At 39.4% G+C, this 19354-nt stretch overlaps 1 protein-coding gene and 1 long non-coding RNA gene across 2 annotated transcripts in view; both read right to left on the reverse strand.

Moving 5' to 3' along the window:
• Window positions 1-1325: 1325 nt before the first annotated feature.
• On the reverse strand, window positions 1326-1731 carry LOC140947449 (uncharacterized). The gene is made up of 2 exons (XR_012166971.1): window positions 1641-1731; window positions 1326-1540 (listed from the first exon to the last, which is right to left on the reverse strand). It is a non-coding gene; the product is annotated as an uncharacterized lncRNA (long non-coding RNA).
• Window positions 1732-6581: 4850 nt separating this feature from the next.
• The window catches only part of LOC140948215 (uncharacterized), a 28987-nt gene continuing 16214 nt past the window's right edge, over window positions 6582-19354 (reverse strand). The window contains exons 11-22 of the mRNA XM_073397435.1: window positions 17422-17547; window positions 14552-14661; window positions 13999-14099; window positions 13311-13693; window positions 12151-12959; window positions 11466-11715; window positions 9762-10601; window positions 9606-9657; window positions 8855-9019; window positions 8440-8571; window positions 7750-7932; window positions 6582-7472 (exon numbers count right to left, since the gene is read on the reverse strand). Of these exons, the coding sequence (XP_073253536.1) occupies window positions 7336-7472; window positions 7750-7932; window positions 8440-8571; window positions 8855-9019; window positions 9606-9657; window positions 9762-10601; window positions 11466-11715; window positions 12151-12959; window positions 13311-13693; window positions 13999-14099; window positions 14552-14661; window positions 17422-17547 (3288 nt within the window). The 3' untranslated portion in view covers window positions 6582-7335. The remainder of the gene's footprint in view (window positions 7473-7749; window positions 7933-8439; window positions 8572-8854; window positions 9020-9605; window positions 9658-9761; window positions 10602-11465; window positions 11716-12150; window positions 12960-13310; window positions 13694-13998; window positions 14100-14551; window positions 14662-17421; window positions 17548-19354) is intronic.

Consider the following 19354-nt stretch of genomic DNA (forward strand, 5'->3'; position numbering starts at 1 on the left):
GTTAAAAAAGGGTTAAGCCCTTTCCCCTTCTTTTACATTTGTGGGTCCCAATAAAGTTACATTGAGACTACAAACCTGGAGTTTGAATGAGATGTAGTAGTGTGGTCATTGATTCATAGTGTTTTAACTTAACTATATACTTTATTCAAACATTTTTAGTCTTGCAATAGGGGTGCCATCATGCCAGACATCTAGCTAAATAAAATTAGTAGTGTAACAATTAATCAAATTCTCGATTAATCGTGATTATGACCGTTCAGTTCAATTCAGGATTCTTTGCTTCCGCATTTCGATTTTGGTTCAATTTTTGCACATCTTTTCCAGGGTGCCCTCAGTGAGTTATTATAGTCTAAAATAAGAATCCAGAACTCTTTAATGAGTGTTTTTGATTGATGAGCAAAGACGATAGCAATTCGTGCGCCATTTTGAGTTGCCTGGCAAAAATGCTGTCCTTCAACCTCCCCTTGAGAATTTCCAAATAGGGCAATAAACCATGTGCAACACACTCTTTATCAGGTTCTCAAACATGGCGACGAACCAAGCAACTGTGAATCTTCCTGTCTCTGTTACTATTGTTATATTGAGGGTTTAGGATTGCATGCTGTTTACACTGCGCGTTATGTTATAAGAATTAAGAAACGTTTACGTAATCGAATCAAAATTAAAAGGCAATAATCGAAATCGAATCGAATCACAAGGAATATGAATATTTACACCCATAAATGAAATGAAATAAAGTTAAAACTAATGATAGCAATAACAAAATCTCTTACAAAAGATGAAATCGATAAATGTATTTTAGCATTATTTATTGTACAATATATAGAGGATATTACATGGCTGCGCAGAGATACAAAATTTCTCTTCGAGTGATATTTCATGAGTGGGCGCAGCGAACGAGTGAAATATTTTTTCAACACAAGAAGAGAAATTTCGTATCTCCAAGCACCCATGTAATGTTCTATTTATTATATATTAAACACCAATGAAATACCAAACCATTTCACTTTAATAGTTTTTTGGTGTGAAAGGCGCATGTGAAGATACCAAGTTTTTGCGCGAAAGCTCACCTGGTACTTCATTGGTGTTTATATAATAATTAAAAATACTAAAAAAAATTAAGCTAGAAAAGACTGCCTTTATAGCTGGAGATTTTCGTTTCCCTCATCAAGATTGACTGAGGTAGTCCAAAATAATTGATTGATCAATGCTGGCACCTTCCTTCTCTTCAACCCCTTCCCTGATCCGAAAATAAAGTTCATTACTTATCCCTCGAGAATCTAGGGATCTTATACCGAGAGATAGGTAATTGTAAGCTTCCACAATTCAAGTTATGCATTTTTATTTATTTTGTCAAAAGCATCAACTGAAATATATCCATCTGTCCCTGGTTTCATAGTTAGTAACGTCGCAGACTTAAATCTTGGTGTAAGGACATAATGTGGTCTTGATAATCAACTCCTGACCTTGCACAATTCAGCTAGGCCTTGCACTTCTTTCAATTGACAAGGTTACTTGCTCGTTGTTCGGTGGATTTGGCCTAAAAGAGCAAAAAATAGAAACATAGTCGCCGGCGCTGTACTTTACTAATCGGGATTCTACAATAAACGACAAATTAAATACTAAAATATAAGACTTACCCGATACCGTCAAGTCATCAAATATTTTGTTAGAGGTCTTCGATTCGTAAGAATCCAGCAGAATCCGACTCCTTTGCAGCCTGTCGATTATTATATCTCAGGTTTTGGAAATTTTGAGCGATTCACCTGTCTATTCAAAAGTTTACAATGTTTAAAACAATATGCTACTAAAATTGATCGCTTCCAAGACTTAAAAAGACCAAAAATTGGGCCGTGCCAAGAAAACGACCCTTTTGCCAAGAAAACGACACAAGATCTGGCAGGCGCTTCGCCTGCCGTCTGTACCCTTCCCATGGTCCCTTGCGGTTCATCACCAGTCACTCGTTTCGCGCTCGCCTCTGCCATGCGAAAAACGAAGCGCCTGAGGAGGAGGCTGGTATGCTCCAGTAATGATCTCTTCTGCTGCCAACCAGGCGGTGTGCGTCACGAGATTCGACCAATCAGAATGCGTCATTTGTAGAGTGTTTTTCCCGCTTGGAAAGACCCGTTTTCACAGGTAGTTTCGAAAACGAAGCACTCGGAAAAATAAACCGAAGCACGAAGCACCCAAACTCGAAAACGAAGCAACCAAAACTCGAAACCTGTCTACTCTTTAAAAACACGAGACAGTCCCTTGTCAAGTCACCTAGACGACGAGTAGTCCCTCATTTTTCCTCAGGGATGGAAGTGCGAGCGAAACGACAAGTATCGCGAGACTAGAAATACAGGACTTCCTATCTAGAATTTTCAGTTAAACAGTTCGCAGGCTTAAAATATAACCTTGGGATGGATTTGTGGACGTTTGGAGGTGCGGACGCATCCGTTGCATGCCTGCACCCGGTTCGGCTTACGTCATGCAAGACTTAAGTTATAGTTCTTCAACCTACAGTGATTTCGAGTTTTGGGTGCTTCGTTTTCGAGATTTGGGTGCCTCGTTTTCGAGGTTTGGGTGCTTCGTGCTTCGTTTTCGAAACTAACCGTTTTCAGAGGGATATGTGGTGAAATTTTCACTTTATTCCAAGCTTGTGTTGGTAATAGACCTTGTCACGGTTTTCGAAGCCATCTCGGACGAGTAGGCAAACGCGTGAAAACTTACAATGTTTGTATGAGAATCTAATGTCGAATAATTTCGGTAGAACGGCTGTTCTGAAAACAATATCAATCGAAACTAAAGCTTCACTCCTAGGTATGCTACTAAAAAAAATTGAGGGCGTTACATGCGCTAGAAGACCTAGAACCACTTTTTAAAATTTTCTATACATAGGTCTGTAAGAAAGTCCAGGGAAAAATTACAGACAATCTGATATGGAAAATCTAAAGCAAGCCTTTGGAGAAATTTAAGGACGGGTACGCCCCCAAACTTTTTTAGTGCAATCCTTTGCTTTGTAGCATTAGTTTACAACTGATATTTTTTTCAGAACAACCTTTTCAGTTTATACGGAAATTATTCGACATTAGATTCTCATACAAACAATGTAATTTTCTCACACGTTTGCCTACTCGTCCAGATGGCGCCCAAAACCGTGACAAGGTCTATTCACTCGACACTATATCGCCGTCTTGAGCGTTTGTGACAAGTTTAAATTGCTCGGTCATGTGCAAGCCGCCATGATGATATGAGTGTTATTTTCTCCTTTCTTACTGGATTCACTGCTGGTTACTGTTAGCGGTTTTATCGGATTATTTCGGTCAACTTGTTACTTCAGCCTTTCTTCTATGTAAATTTTGGGGTCTACCCGCGGGTCTACCCCTATTAGTTTCCCCGTTATGAGGCGTTGAAAGTGTCTTGGAATGAAGAGATTGTCTCAGCCAAGTAGCACAAAAGCACAAGTCCCGGGAAACGGGCTGAGAAACTTGCCGAAGCGACAGCCGACGTGAAGCGTGTAACGCAAAATCCAGGAAGAGTTTGTTTCATTTTAAACCAGCAAAGGTAAATAAGTTTGAATATTGTGGTAACCGTTGGAAACAAAACATTTTTCATAACACAGTGCGAAAACTGAAAGCCTCTCTTTAAAATAATTTCCATGCAGTGTGTGCTATGTTTAGGCAAATCCTTATGTAAATTCAGGGGCACCCAACGAAGGTTTCCTGATAAATACATTGAAAACACTTTTTAGGCCATCCAGAGTACTTTTAGATCTCTACTAGAAATGCATTCTCACTGGTGCTAGGGGCGGATCTAGGGGGAGGGTGCAGGAGGTGCGCACCCCCGCCCCCCCCCCCCCCCCCCTGAGATGACCCGCGGTTTTCTAATACAACTGGTATTCTGCAAAAAAGAAAAAACTATGTGGTTTATCGGTGTTGAAGTAGAGCAAGAGACGAGTGCACCCCTTCCTAAAAAAAATCCTGGATCCGCCCCTGGGTGCTATAAAATTTGTATCTGTTCGGTCATCCGAGGGCAACTTTTCGAAATTATTAGGGCTTCAGTATTACTTTCCAGAAAATTTTAGGTGCAATTCAACGCTTTGCGAAAGTGAGAAATTTTCTAATTCCTCTCTCCATCTCATTTTTGAATCCGAAAATTGTAGGTTTTCTTTTTACTACGAAAAATAGCCAAACCTGGGGAGTAAAATGTGAAAAATTGACTTCGGAAAATCCTAGGGAATTTATTAGGGTAGCTCCTAAAATTGTCTGACATGGATGGAACAGTCAGCTAGAAATTTTTAGCCGTCTTCAAATGATAGAACATTTTAGGCAATATTTGTTTCTCCGAACCAGATATTTTACAGAAAACAGTCGTTGGGTGCCCCTGTAAATTTACGCGAGGGAATAAATCTCAACCAAAAGACAAACTATTATCGAAGATCTGGACAACATCATACAGGATTTTAAAACTGTGAGGTTAGGTTAAAACAAAATCGATACACTGCGCTCACTTCAATGACCGTACAGACAAGATTGTGGTCTATTTCTGCGGCCGTAGCTTCGGTGAAATTCCTATTGTGCTGTAGCTGTTGGGGCGCTACTTTTGGTCTGTTTTTCCTTTGCCTATAGAAGATTTATTTGCTTATAAGGATTACAAACAGTCACTGTTTGCAAAATAATATAAAATTGTCGATGAAAATAAAATTGTTATGAGAGACGATACAAGATTTCTCACCTTGCTCTTTGTTCGCGTTCCCCCTCCTTGCCCTGTTGATAAAGTCCATCATGATCAAACGTAACTATTGAACGGACGAATTTTTTATTTAAGCAAACCCAGGTATGAGCTACAGATCTCTTTCACTCTTCTGAGATAGAAATATATATATAAGCACAGCACTAAACAGTTCCCAAAAGCTTCTGAGAAGCAGGAAATCGCGACCTTAAATCGGCTAAAATCGCACCTTCGATCGTCTCTGAATCGCGATAACCTATATGAAGCCAATTAGTCTGTGAGCATCTGTAATCCCGTGGGAATTTTGTGAAAAAAGCAAGCCACCTATCTAAACGTGTTAACGGGACTCTAAGGAACATAAAAAATAATGTCGGCAATTTTGTAACTTACACAGACGGCCACAAGGGTGGATTCAAAAAGGTGACGTTTGTAACATGGAAACGAGGCTGGACCTTAAAGTACCTGAAAACCATCTTTAATGACAACAGATTGTCATCAGAATTACTCCTATAGCACATAATAGTGTACCTCACTTGAAAACGTATCTGTTAAACAATTAATCTGGTCACGTGACCACAATAGCATGGAAACTAGGCTCCACTTAAAAGCACTTGAAAATAAGCTTTAATGACAACAGATTGCTAACAGAATTACTCTTTATAACACATAATAGTGTATCTGACTTGACAAAGTATCTGTTAGGCAATTAAACTGGTCACGTGACTGCGGCAGCATGGAAACGAGGCTTGAGCTTAAAACTCCGTTTGGCAACCACTAATAAAACACCTATTGAGGTGCCTTTCAGGTTATGTAGAACCGCACAAGCTATTACAGCATCCTGGAAACGAGGTTGAAACTCGAGTTGTATACAGTTTTGACGACCTTTCAAAACTGCTGGAAGGTATCCCTAAACAAGTAGTGTAGTGACGTAGCACTGAACAGTTAAACCATTTTAGATGGCCAATAAAGTCGTTTTACTGCCATTAAAGGAAAAATTTATCGATCGGAGCCTTTATAACTTGTGATGTAGGTGCCAGTCCGGGTGCAGAGGTCGTTCACCTTCCGCCATTTTACAAAAAAAAAAAAACACTGCCAGGAACATTTTTAGACTACGATTTCTCTCAAGAAGGATCAGACATCACCAAACAGCCCGTACTGCTGTGGAGTGCTTGGCCTGTACTAAATTAAATTTTAGAAAGAAAACCACTATTTAGTAAAGCGGACTGAAAGGACCTCTCTGTCAGCAATAGCAGTATTGAAAGTAGTACTCAAATAATGAGCCTTCTCAGTCGACTTTTTTAAAGGAGTATATCACGATAGCAATAGTTATGCATCACTATTTGTCACTCCTAGAGTAACCTTGTCGCAACGCGGTAACGTTATCACTAACAGTTGTTTTACCTTGCTGATATCTAATTTCTAAATAAAAGCTTTTGCCCATGGAAACTTTTCAGAGAGGTTTCATGTATCTTGTCTCTTAAATTGTACTTAAATTCGTTAGTGTATCATCGAAACATCTTCGGGTCTTCCTCGAAAGTGCTCGGCAATCTTCGGACATCTTCGGAAATTTTCGGGAAATGTTCGGGAACGTTCGTCTGGTCTTCGGGACAATTTGAAAAATCTTCGGAAATCTTCGGAAGGTGGTCGGAAATCTTCGGAAAATCATCAAAAACGCCGTCATAAGTATGTTTATATAATAAACAGAATAATACATGGACGCTTGGAGATATGGAATTTATCTTCTCGTGTTCACATTCGATATCTCACTCGTTCGCTGCGCTCACTCGTTCGATATCGATGTGAACACTCGAAGATAAATTCCATATCTCCGCGCGACCATGTATTATTCTCTATTTCTCCTACACTTAAAACTATAATCGGATTCACTAAAAGTAACTAAAATTAATATTGATATTAACAACGAAATTCTAATTATAGATAACAAACTACTACAAAATGTTAATAAATACAAATTAATTTGCAATTTGCAAGCTAAAACTGATTGGTATTTCCTATAATATAATGGTGCTGCGCTTCACATGGATACTTGGAGTGCACTGCACTGCTCTAGAACGGCAGTATATAACCGTAAAATTAACAAATAAGTAATTGGCTCGTCACGCAATCCTCCGAGACGAAGCAGTAAGAGCCTGTGCGTGGTAGGCTATACAAGAGGGGTATCTGCACTCGACGGAGAAGACAATATGCACTACTGCCTGCACCTGTTGCAGCAATGTCGCACGTCGTATTCGTACAAAGAATGCGTGCACATCACTTTTCCAGTTATATCTCCTCGGACACCATTTCCAGTCTTAAAAGGTACTCTTGTTTACGTGACAATACTAAGCAGCCAGAATTGAGTGCCCCACAGCTGGATGCTGCAGTGCCGTGCTAAGCCTTGATACAGAAAATGAATACACAAATCATTCTTCTAGTTATATCTTGTCGGACACCACTTCCCACCTTAAAAGGTACTGTTGTTCATGTGACAATACTTCGCAGATTGGTTTGAGTGCATTACAACTAAATGTGCAGTTCTTGCGCTAAACGTTGATACAATATTGAACACGCAACTAATTTTTTTTTCCGGTTATATCTTCTCGGACACCATTTCCCTCCTTAAGAAGTACTCTTGTTCAAGTGACAATACTTAGCAGCCAGATTTGAGTGCTTAACAGCTGGATGCTGCAGTGCCTTTGCCAAGCGTTCATAGGTCGCCTTAGATCCCCACTTTACTGTCCACATCCGTAACACAGCTGCAGTGGTAAAATACGTGTTCTTAGTTAACGTAAAAATATATGGTCCTGAACTTCGTTTTAGCAGAAATCATAAAGATTATTGTTTCTTTTTTATTATATAATCATCATCATCATTATTTTTTCCCCTTGGGGTTTGAGGACGTCTTGTTGAAATTAACCGACTAACTTATTAATCGCCTACAACCTACTCTTCGTTTCTACTAAACTAAAGCAACGCATCGACATTAGAGCTTATTAAGGCTTCAGCTTATGAAAGCATTTTCAGCAACTGTACCGTGGCATTTGCTGACCATATCCCTCTCGTTCTCCTCGATCTGTGCCAGCGTGGATTCAGTGAGGTGTAACGCTCGGCAGAACATCTTCCAAGAAGAACAAAATTCACCAGCAATATCCAGAAGGTCTTTACTGGATGGTGAACCAGCCTTAATTGAAATCGATGAAGGCAAAGCTACATAATCTGTGAAAAATAGGAAACAATTCCACTTTTCAGTATGATAAGCAAGTTATACAACAATCCTACAGCTATCTGACTTTTGACACGTCCTAACCTGCGAAAACAGACGCCTTTTTTGTCTGTTGTTTCACCCGCCGAGAAAAGAGCGTGTTTTCTCTCGTGTTGAAAAGGTTAGCTTTAAGGGTTGTGCTACTTGTGAACTATACATGACTATGGACTAGACAAGGTGCTATTCTTTTCTGTGAAAGGACAAAAAGGAAAACTATACAATGTATAAGAGGAGTTATCGCTCTCTGAAAATGTTGAAGTTGACAATGACGAGCTGGCCATCCTATGATCGTGTTAACTAATAAGCGGAACTTGATATCAACGAAGATTCCAGGGGTCAGTTCAATAAAGCTTTTACAAGTGTAATTTACAAGTGTAGCCATTGTTTTAGAATCTGACAACAATAGCTACACTTGCAAATTACACTTGTAAAAGCTTTATTAAATCAACCCCAGCACTTACCCTTGACGGGATCGCTGTGCACGTTACAGTACTTTGCAGCAAGATCTGTTCGTCCCAGCTGTTCGAAAGCTACCGCAAGACATTGATATGTTGCAGTGCCGCCACAAGACTCCAACCATTTCTTTAGCATACCTGAAGTGGGATTAGGTTACTTTAATTATTACTTTAATTTCTACACACGAAACTAGGAGAAATTACACAATGCAAACGTCTTACACGAACAAGCACACACCAAAAGACATGACATGGAAAGTTAATTGTAGCTTTCACTCTCAATAACAAACTAAGAATAACTCCAACGGCAAGTTTATTTAAGGATTTCAGGCGTGTCTTTAACTGAGATGCTTTGTATGTCTTTATACCAATGGCAAGTCATGCAAATTATCCTATCTGCTAACGACAATCAATAACACACCATAGCTCTTTTCGATCAGTTTCCGCTCATCCTCTTCAACTTGTTCTAGCTGTGGCTTGTCTAGGTTAAGCGCCCGTCCAAACATTTTCCACGAGGAACCAAGGTCATAAGCAATAAGTAGAAGGTCGTCAGTTGAGGGTTTGCCACACTTGAGTGATGCAAAATCTGTTAAAAGCAACGTTTAATGAATGCTTAAAAGGCTACTCTAGAGTGATTAACAGGGTGAAGTTCAGTTAACGTGCAGAACAGACGGTTTGCATTTTTCTGGCGAGCGAAAGCCAGCGCGAAGCGGACGTAGAGCACCAGACACGCAATAGTCTCGCAATACGGGAGGGACGTGAAACTAATAACGCATTTTTTTCGCCGTTTATCAACGGGAGTCTCTGGCGCTCCGCGCTCGCCTTCAATCACCCGAAAAAGGTGAAAAAAACCCGCCTGTTTTCAAGGATAGTTTCAGTAGAAATTAACGGTAATGGAAAACAGAAACAAGATAAATTCTGATCAGTTGTCTGGTTCAACCAGTCAAGGTAAAATTAAGACTGTGATTCAGACACTTTTGTTAGACTTAGAAAGAGTGAATTATTAGTGGTACAGATCAAGGAAGCAACAGCTACTATGTATATTAGCTTTTAAATTGCATTTTTTGACGCGAGTTTTAAAACAAGCGTGGTATATAACAAAACAAGCCCCAAGCAAACAAACAAAACGGAAGGGGAAATCAAGACAAAGGAAAAGGAGATCAACATAGTACCTTTTAAAATTTCGTTGCCCACAAGCGGGCACTCCAAGGCCTCCTCGTTATTCTAATTTAAATCAAACAAAGGAGTAACATAAGCATTAGCGAAGGCGTAATATCAGCCTGCTTCTATAATTATAAAGCAGAAACTGCTCTTTTAGACAGTTAAACAAGTGGCATCAGTGAAAACAAGATTACCTGAGCTTTGTAAGCTTGGAACCATTTCTCTAACCCATTCACCTTAACCGCTTTACCATTGTAGCTCTTTGTACAAATTGGCTCTTCTCCGAGATGTACTCGGAGAAGATGCAGGCACTCATCCTGAGAACAACTTGTTGATTCTTGTTTAGTGCACTGGTCACCATTTTGCAAGCAATGACAGCAAGCGACGCACAGTTCATACTGGAGGCTCTGCAACCAGGGCAGCTCAGACGTAAGGGCTTTTAAAGAAGCCTCAACAAAGGCCCGAACCTCATTGGCCATTTTCGTTGAGGCAGCTGTCAATGCCCCAGTCATGGAACGACATCTCTGGCTCATCTTCAACACAACCTTGATGAATCTCTTTCTGCAAAGTAGGAAAAGCTCGAAAGAACTCTGCATTCCAATGAAAAGCCTTGCACCATTATTAAATAGCTGTGGAGGCTGCTTGAGGCCTTGTTGGGAGCACCAACTGATACACCTTGAGAGCAGCTGAGAAAAGAGCCCGTGTGGAACAAATCCATCAGGGAAATGGATGTATAGTGGACATGGATCACTATCGGAGGGACGTATCTTGCACAGACCAGATGGAGATGATCTGAGCTGAGCTGGAACGAAGTATTCTTGCACTTGATCGTCCTTCGAAGACAAGCAGGAGAACTTGCCAATTAAGCCATACAATTCCATCATATCAAGGACGTCCTGCTTCGAAAGGCCATTCTGAATGAAATCCGTGAAAATGTGATCTACAAGAGCCATTCTAAGGATGCCGTTTTCTTCCAGCTCGCGCCAACATTTGGAAAACAAAGGATCCTAAAATTTAGAACAATTCAGGAACATCTTCAGAATATGAATAAATCTCACAGAGGCCTGTTGTTAGTATGGTCGATTTGTGTTTTCGTTTGCGATAACACCGAAGTGCCTGAATGCCTAATTCCAGAGACATTCACCAGAAACTTGCGAGCAAGGGCTGAGAAAAATGTTTGCGCTATCAAGAGGTTGTCTATGTTCGTACAGACAATAGCAGTCGACCAACACATGTAAACGAAATAGTTCAGGTTATGGTAAAAGACTTTATATCAATAAATGTTACAGTTGATGAATGATAAGCGACTACATGATGCGCATCCAATACCTTAGGAGTATAAAAACGAGGGAAAACATTAATAAAGTTCTCATTAAAGGAGGTATTCAACATTTTTAAAGAGATTTTCGTAACGGATAGTAAATGCAGATGTATGAGATATGCATCAGTTTAAGAATGATTCTTATCGGCCTGGGGATAAAAACAGGGAACTCGCTCAAACGCACAATTAGAGACCTTAAGATTCGAGGACGAGAACAACTACGAGTACTATTATTGAATGAAAGATTTATTTGTGTATTAGATAGCCCGTAATGCTTAAGACGTTTTATAGCAGAAAAGATAGCACCATTACCTTTATTGAAGGAGGTTATGCCCTTTCCCAATCGCAAAATGATAAAATGTCTAACATCTGACAACTCTTGCTTCCGCCACTAGGATATTATCGCTAAAACTCGTAATAAAAAGACGACGGCTGTCAGGGTTTTCCCAAGAAGGAAACTGGTTCACGCGCGTTTTACTTTGTATTGAGCAAAATCTAGACCTCGTATTCTTCCTCGCGTCTTCGAATCTTAAAGTCCTTAAAGACTTACCACGTCTTTGAAAGGCCGGACAGTTATCAGTTGTTTAAATAGGTTGATAAGCCACTGAGCCTGCAGCACTACTGTATGGCCATGCTTGACTATAACACCAAGATCATGATAGAAATTTAACATCGCCGTCAACTCCGCATCGTCCTCGATTTGGCAAACTCTTCTGGTGACGGTCAGAAGCTGGTCCAGGGACATGTGGAAAGTTTTCTTCGCAACCAATGCCTCGACAACTTTTTCGAAATTGAACCACCTATTGTGAACAATAAAGGGACAACGAAGAAACCGTTACAAGCAAAGACGACCGAAAAAGGATTGGAGGTAAAAAAAAAAAGTGGGTTTGATTTTGTGTATTTGGTTTTCCATTAGGGTAACTGAATATTTCACTTTACGTCTAGCTTGCTTATGTCAGAGCTGCAAATTGTTCCGAGAGGTCTACGCCCCTCAACTGTAATGAGAAAAAAAAAAAGAAAAAAAAACATTACGAAACGCCACGATATTTCATTTAACAACAAAATATGTACAATTTTCCGTTATGCATAAACAGCCAATTTTGTAATAACGAAACCTGACATAAATGAAGTAGACGTCGTATATTGAGTTTTCTTTTAATCGTGCTTTTCAGTCCAATCCAAAAAGGGTACCGAATTACTACCTTGAATAGAACACACTATTTTGCGAAACGTACCTAATTGGTACCTCTTCACCCATGTACGGTTCTCGTTTCAATACCTCCATAATTTCCTTCTGTAGTTTCTGGATCCCGTCATCGCTTTGCGACTTAGTGTTATCGACTGCAAAGAATGGCCTGATCACGTGCTCTTCGTAAGTGTTGCCCGAGATACCCCTTTCGATGCACTTTTCCATTTTCTCGGGGTCTTCAAAAGGGTGATCAGCATTTGTACCAACAATGAAGACTGGTGGACGAAGATAGGGCAACTTCCTGCCTTGATGATCTGAACCTTGCACAGCTTTACTCTCTGCGGGACGACGAATGCTATGAACAGAAACTAACCAGGCCAGTAAGCTATCTAAATTGGTCTCGCTGTTTGGGTTGTCCAAGAGAAGGTCATGAATACCTTGTCTCACACAGGGCTCAGCCTCGGCACTTAGACTTTTGCTAAGATTATACACCAGGACGTACACTGCTCGCGGTGACAGAAAGACAGGGTGTGACGCATAGTATAGGTGCTGTCCAGCAAAATCCCACAGCGTCAAAATGACTTCCTTTGCTTTGATGTCATCATCCAATTTGAGCCGCTCCAAGTATTGAATGACCAATTCTGTGACATCGTCCGACAACGCAGCAGTGGTGTCGATATTTAACTGCACACCTTGATCTGATGAACTGCTTAAACTTTTCTCCTCTGCATTATCATCCCTGGAGCCATGCAGCTCTGAGGTGCTCTTAGGTTTTACATTCGTTGTCGACTGGGCTACGGGTGACAAAGTCTCAGATTGCTTTGGCCTAATTCCGTCCAATTCGTCCCTCTTCCTCTACAAAACAATCAGGTGTATAACAAGCTTTACAAAAACTTGAACTGGACTAAAGCACCCCAAGTAAGCTTCCACTGACCGAAAAGTAAACTGATGTTTTGCATTCTTTAATTAAAGACTTGAAATGACGCCCTAGCCTTAAGTTCAACATAATAAATCAGCAAATAACATCTCCACTGTTCGGAGAACAAAAATACAACATTTAACAACAGCAAAACAAAATCAGACGAAGCAGTGGGTTGATAATTATAACCTCACTGAAGTCTCAGTTCCATGCTAAAGAAACAAAATCGTAATCTCGACTACCGCAACAAAGGTTACAAAACATGTACAATGTTTCATCAGCGGTACCTCTTCTAAGACTCCCGCGGGCTGCGAAATATCTTGTTTGTCAGCTTGTCCTTCACTCAAATCCTTTGCGATGAGCATTGCAATGTCTTCAGCAAACTCAGATACTTCAAGCTTCTTATCTTTTATGGGCTCCCAATTTTTAATTTGGTCGACGTCCACTTGGCATTTTGAAGGATCAACTTCAACCCCAACCGTACTCTCTTCCTGTGGGTTGAAAGGTATTCCCAAAAGAGATTTTTTGAGACTCGTTTTGCCCGCCCTGTCCTGGCCAAGTAGCATTATGCGACCACGGTAAACTTTCACCTTTCCATTCTGCAGGGCTTTTTGGAACGCAAGTTCGGCTTCTGGACCCCGCGCTCGAATCTCTGGTGGAACAAATGAATCTGGTAAAAAAAGGCAGGCGTTAATGATTAGTGGCCTATAAAACAGGTCATTGGATGTCCAATATTGCACAATGGATCCGACTTTGAGTGTACACAAGGCCTTTTGCACTGTTTGGCGCACTTCCCTTACTTTTGATGCGTTTGTCTCCGTTTGGCTGTTTTTTTTTTTTGTAGATACGTACCCAGAAATAAATTAATTAATTAATTACTCAATATAAACGATCCTGGTCTGAAAGGGAGCTTTTTATACACTGACGTAACAGGATATATTAATTTGGTAATCAGAAACGAATTCACCATCCTACCGTCCATAATGTCATAACCCAACACTTCCTTCACATGCTCGCTCTTAAAGAATCCGATTTTCCTGTCCTGTCTTTCACCTAACCAGACAGTTTCGTCTTCCCTACAAACAAACGCAAATCCTTAGACACATACCACATGGACCATCCCTTAGGTTTATTTTTATAGGGATATCTTACAGGAAATTTTGCCATGGTACCAGCCAAGTATATCACTGCATTTTTAACCTCCCTTAGAAGGACACCTCTCTTAATTAGATGGTACTTTTTCAAGGTCGGAAATAAACATTAACACTCCACTTTTTATCTTGCTCTGGAAAAACCTTTTTTGACTAGGGACACTTAGACACGTTCCCAGCCAAATAAAGCAGTACAAACAATGCACTCTTAATCTCCCTTATGTGATGGACATCTGTGTTGACTAGAAGACACCTGCATACAAGCGTTGCTTTTTAACCTCCCTAAGGTACACATCTCTATTCAGCTGACACGTTTTCGACTACAAAAGGTTTCTACTAGAGGATTCGACTATACACAAGAAATGGTCATTGCTTACTTGTGCCTGTCCTTAGCGATCAATGTAATCAACTCTCCAGTTTTAAAGCCGATAAAATCCGGTGACATGGCAATAAACGTAGAAGTTACTCTCACTTTCGATGGAAACTTCTACGTAAATAAAATGTTGTGAAACCTATAATGAGCAGAACCATACACCTGAAGTGCTAATATCTACATACCATTTTCTGGACTGATCTTCAGACATTTTCTTACAAAATTAGTTGAAATAATTTGTTTAATGACCAAAACGTTTTCCTTTAGGTGATCATTTTACTAATTCTTATTGTTCTTTTCGCTACTTATTGATAAACTGTTGATCGTTCTTGCCTCTATTGGGCGGACACAAGCGAGGGTGTTATGAGTATTCCCTTGATACAGGCAGTTGAAGGCTATTCAGCTTCTTAAACGAATATGTTCAGTAATCATACATACTCCAACACACAGAACATCGTCACTTCAGTAGCGTTTATGAAAGACCGCTTCAGTTAAAAATTACCGGTTTCGGTTAAATAATAGAGAGCTTTAGACTTGAGGATGAGAACGAGTACGAGATTTAACTCGCGTGTTCTAAAAAAAAAGGACATCCCGAAAAGTTTCATTTTACTTTTTTTTCACCAAAAAAATAGTACGCTTATTTATACTGAAGGAGGTTTTAAAGTCCTCTCCCGATACCAAAATGATAAAAATTCTTACATTTCATAACTTGCTCCCGCCACTACGACATTCACGATGAAAACCGTTGTAGAATGACAGCCGCTATCACGTTTTCCCGCCAAAATGACGCTGGCTTACGCGCTTAAGGTGACTCGACCAAGTTTTTTTGGGGGGTACCATCCTACTTTGAAGCTCTCTGGTATCCCCACCTTTACTTTTATCGTAAGTCTAACACATAGAATGGATAACATATAGATCAATCTACAATATAACATAAAATTTTTGGCGATCAGAGTAAATGTCACGTGGTTATAATGCCACGCCCCTTTGAGGTCTGAGTCGAAAATCTAATATTGCCGGCATTTTTTCGTGAAAATCTCTCGGCTACACATAGTGCGCATTAGTGCCTTGCGCTGAACAGAGTTTCACCAAAATCGCAAAGACCCAATTCGAAAAATTCAGCGGTTTCCAAATTTAGGTCATAATTTATGCGAAAATGACAAGCAAACTTTACACGGATTATATCTAATAAACCAAGAGATTCATCCCTTTATTTTGGGCATCGTTATAACAGATGGGTCCTTGCAAGTCAGCAAAACGCTTTAGGGCCTTGTAAATGCGCGCGATTTCGAGCAAAGCAAACATATAGAAATTATAGTTTTCGCTATTTGTTGACGTTTGTCAGCGTTTAAGAGTCCTTCTCACGAAAAAATCATTTTCTTAAAAATTCGTAGTTTTTTTTCCTTCAATTTTTTTCAGGGCCACAATTGATTAACTAACTACCCGGACTCCGAATTTCATGGTCATTGAAAAACTGTGACATTATCTTCTATAAGCCCAAACTTGAGTAAACATTGAAGATTTTTAGCGTTTCGGCTGAGTTTGTGCTTTGGGAGTTGTTTCTAGTCTGTCATTATACAGCATTCTTGTTCAGCACGCGTGCAATGACCACGCTTGGCTGACTTCCGAATGTTCACCGAGATATGATAGTTTTGGTACAGTGAGACAGACCATCGCGTGATACATAGACGTTTAACTAACAATTTTTAATCAATTCTCGTGCTTCTTGTGTCTTTGCAAAAAAATCAAGAAGTGCTACACACTAAATCTACTTACTATTACAAAAATATCATTTTTTCATAGGTTTAATGCAAGCCAATAATTAAACCAACTCGTGCAGGAATATCTCGGTGAGCATTCGGAAGTCAGCCAAGTGTGGTCATTGCACGCGTGCTGAACAAGAATGCTGTATAATGACAGACTAGAAACAATAGACAACTCCCAAAGCACAAACTCAGCCAAAACGCTAAAAATCTTCAATGTTTACTCAAGTTTGGGCTTATAGAAGATAATGTCACAGTTTTTCAATGACCATGAAATTCGGAGTCCGGGTAGTTAGTTAATTAATTGTGGCCCTGAAAAAAATTGAAGGAAAAAAAACTACGAATTTTTAAGAAAATGTTTTTTTCGCGAGAAGGACTCTTAAACGCTGACAAACGTCAACAAATAGCGAAAACTATAATTTCTATATGTTTGCTTTGCTCGAAATCGCGCGCATTTACAAGGCCTTAAAGCGTTTTGCTGACTTGCAAGGACCCATCTGTTATAACGATGCCCAAAATAAAGGGATGAATCTCTTGGTTTATTAGATATAATCCGTGTAAAGTTTGCTTGTCATTTTCGCATAAATTATGACCTAAATTTGGAAACCGCTGAATTTCTCGAATTGGGTCTTTGCGATTTTGGTGAAACTCTGTTCAGCGCAAGGCACTAATGCGCACTATGTGTAGCCGAGAGATTTTCACGAAAAAATGCCGCCAACAGCAGATTTTCGACTCAGACCTCAAAGGGGCATGGCATTATAACCACGTGACATTTACTCCGATCGCCAAAAATTTTATGTTATATTGTAGATTGATCTATATGTTATCCATTCTATGTGTTAGACTTACGATAAAAGTAAAGGTGGAGATACCAGAGAGCTTCAAAGTAGGATGGTACCCCCCCAAAAAAACTGGGTCGAGTCACCTTAAGTGCACTACTTAGTAATGAGAAAATCTCGTTCTCGTAGTCATCGTAGTAATCGTCCTCAAATCTAAAGCTCTATAATGTTAATTGAGGCTAAAAAGAGGGAGGATTTACATTTGTTCATCTATGATGATATGGTGGAATTACTAGCGGAAGGTACACGAAAAGAAGTGTGTGAGAACCTACTTGTGCAAGAAGTGATTCTCTGATTTCCTGAAACGAAGGTCTTGCTTCTGGGTTTTCTTGCATACAACTATTAAAAACGTCGCAAAAATGAGAAGGGCAAGCGTAGCCATGTCTTCCAGCAGAGGCCTAAAACATTGAAGGGAAACAGTGGAAGGGGTTAAAAAATTCAGTTAAAAAATATAATAATAATAATAATGATAATGATAATGATAATGATAATGATAATGATGATGATAATGATAATGATAATGATAAGAATTACTCATTTAAAGTATTTCACCGTTTTTGATTGGTTCCAAGCCCGCGGCTAATTCTTGAGAACCAACTGGCGTTGACCAAATTTGGAAGATGTGAGAAGCTTGGAAACAAGGTTGATTTAGAAAAAAGGTAGCACAAGCAATAGACCATCGATCACCCTCGTTTCCAGGCGCAGCGGCCCAGCTGTTTATTCATGAGTGAACTAAAAGAATGGCGGCTATCTGAAGTCAAAATTGACTATTTTCCAATTGCCCATAATACACTCTGTTTGCCCCCCAAATTTTGCATAACTTATTGTCTTAAAATGCTCTTGGGAAAATGCAATACTCCGAGGAGCATTTAAAAACAATGGTTTATGCAGAATTTGGGGTGCAAACAGAGTGTATTATGGGCAATTGGAAAATAGAGAATAGCTGAATTTCTGACTAAAACTGAACGGAAGGAAAGCAAGAATACGCAAAACATATTGCTCGATGGATGTTATCTACCTTTTTAGGAGTATCTGCAAAAAAAAAACCCTGTGAGATTCCTAGCCTAATTAAGTAAGGGTGATTTTAATGTTTAAAATTATTTTAAAAATTTAACGCTTAATCATCCGCATACTACTGTTGTGAAGTATTTTCAAGGTTAGTTACCTGGGTTCTCCACCAAAATAATTATGTTGGGGGTGCTCGAGCAACTCGCATGCTACAAGAGAAGGTACCGAGAGTGTGCTTCTTACATCTTGGTCTTTATTATTCTTTAACAGCTACTGCTTACAGCTATCACCCACCCCCAACCCAACTCCTACTACTCCTACTCGACTCCAACTCTTTGAAACCGACAAGCCAATAGTAGCGGTTTTAATAGTTAGAGCTGGACATGTATTGGTTAGCTGACCGTGGGAATAAAAATAAAGCAAACTCGGTATTTGTATTGTTTTCGTATAACTGAGCCAACACGACTGCTATTTGTATTTGTATTTTATTTGCCACACGATTACAATAATTAAAAAAAAAATGCCAAAAAAAAAAATGTAGGAAGAAATGGTGAGGAGGCCTAAAGGAAACTATAGAGATTATGTTAATTAGGCCTCCTCAATTACAATTTTTCGAAGATGGCATAAAAATTACGTCGACGGATACAAAATAATATCAGGTGGAAAATTAAACTAATCAATATTACGGAAGTTTACAAATAATGTTGAATATTAAAAGACTTTTTCGCAAGATTTCTGTTGGAGTATACTAATAATTATTACAAATAAATGCCTTAAGAGCTCTTTTAAAGGAAAAAGGTGAGGAAGCGTTGATAACGCTGGTGTTTAAGGTGTTGTGAAATTTAGGTCCTTGATAAAAAACTGAAAATTGTTTGGTTCGAGTACGACAGAAAGGCAGACGATATTTAAACGAGTTTCTTTTATCATCCGAATGAATTTGACTTTGTAAGGTAAATTTACAATGAAATTTTAAAGGTAGAGTATGGTTTTGATAGGAGTACATGAATAAGCCTAGTTGTATTAAGTATATATCATGAAATTTTAAGATACCAAGATTTTGAAAGATTGGATCAGTATGTGCATCGAAAGTGGTTTTAGCTATAGTTCTGATCACTCGTTTCTGTAGAATCGGCAATAAGACACAATAAGACACAACCCAACGAAAAACTAAAATGATGGTTAAAAAAACAAACAGCA

The sequence above is a fragment of the Porites lutea genome, chromosome 9 (assembly GCF_958299795.1).
Source record: "Porites lutea chromosome 9, jaPorLute2.1, whole genome shotgun sequence".
Classification (NCBI taxonomy): domain Eukaryota; kingdom Metazoa; phylum Cnidaria; class Anthozoa; order Scleractinia; family Poritidae; genus Porites; species Porites lutea.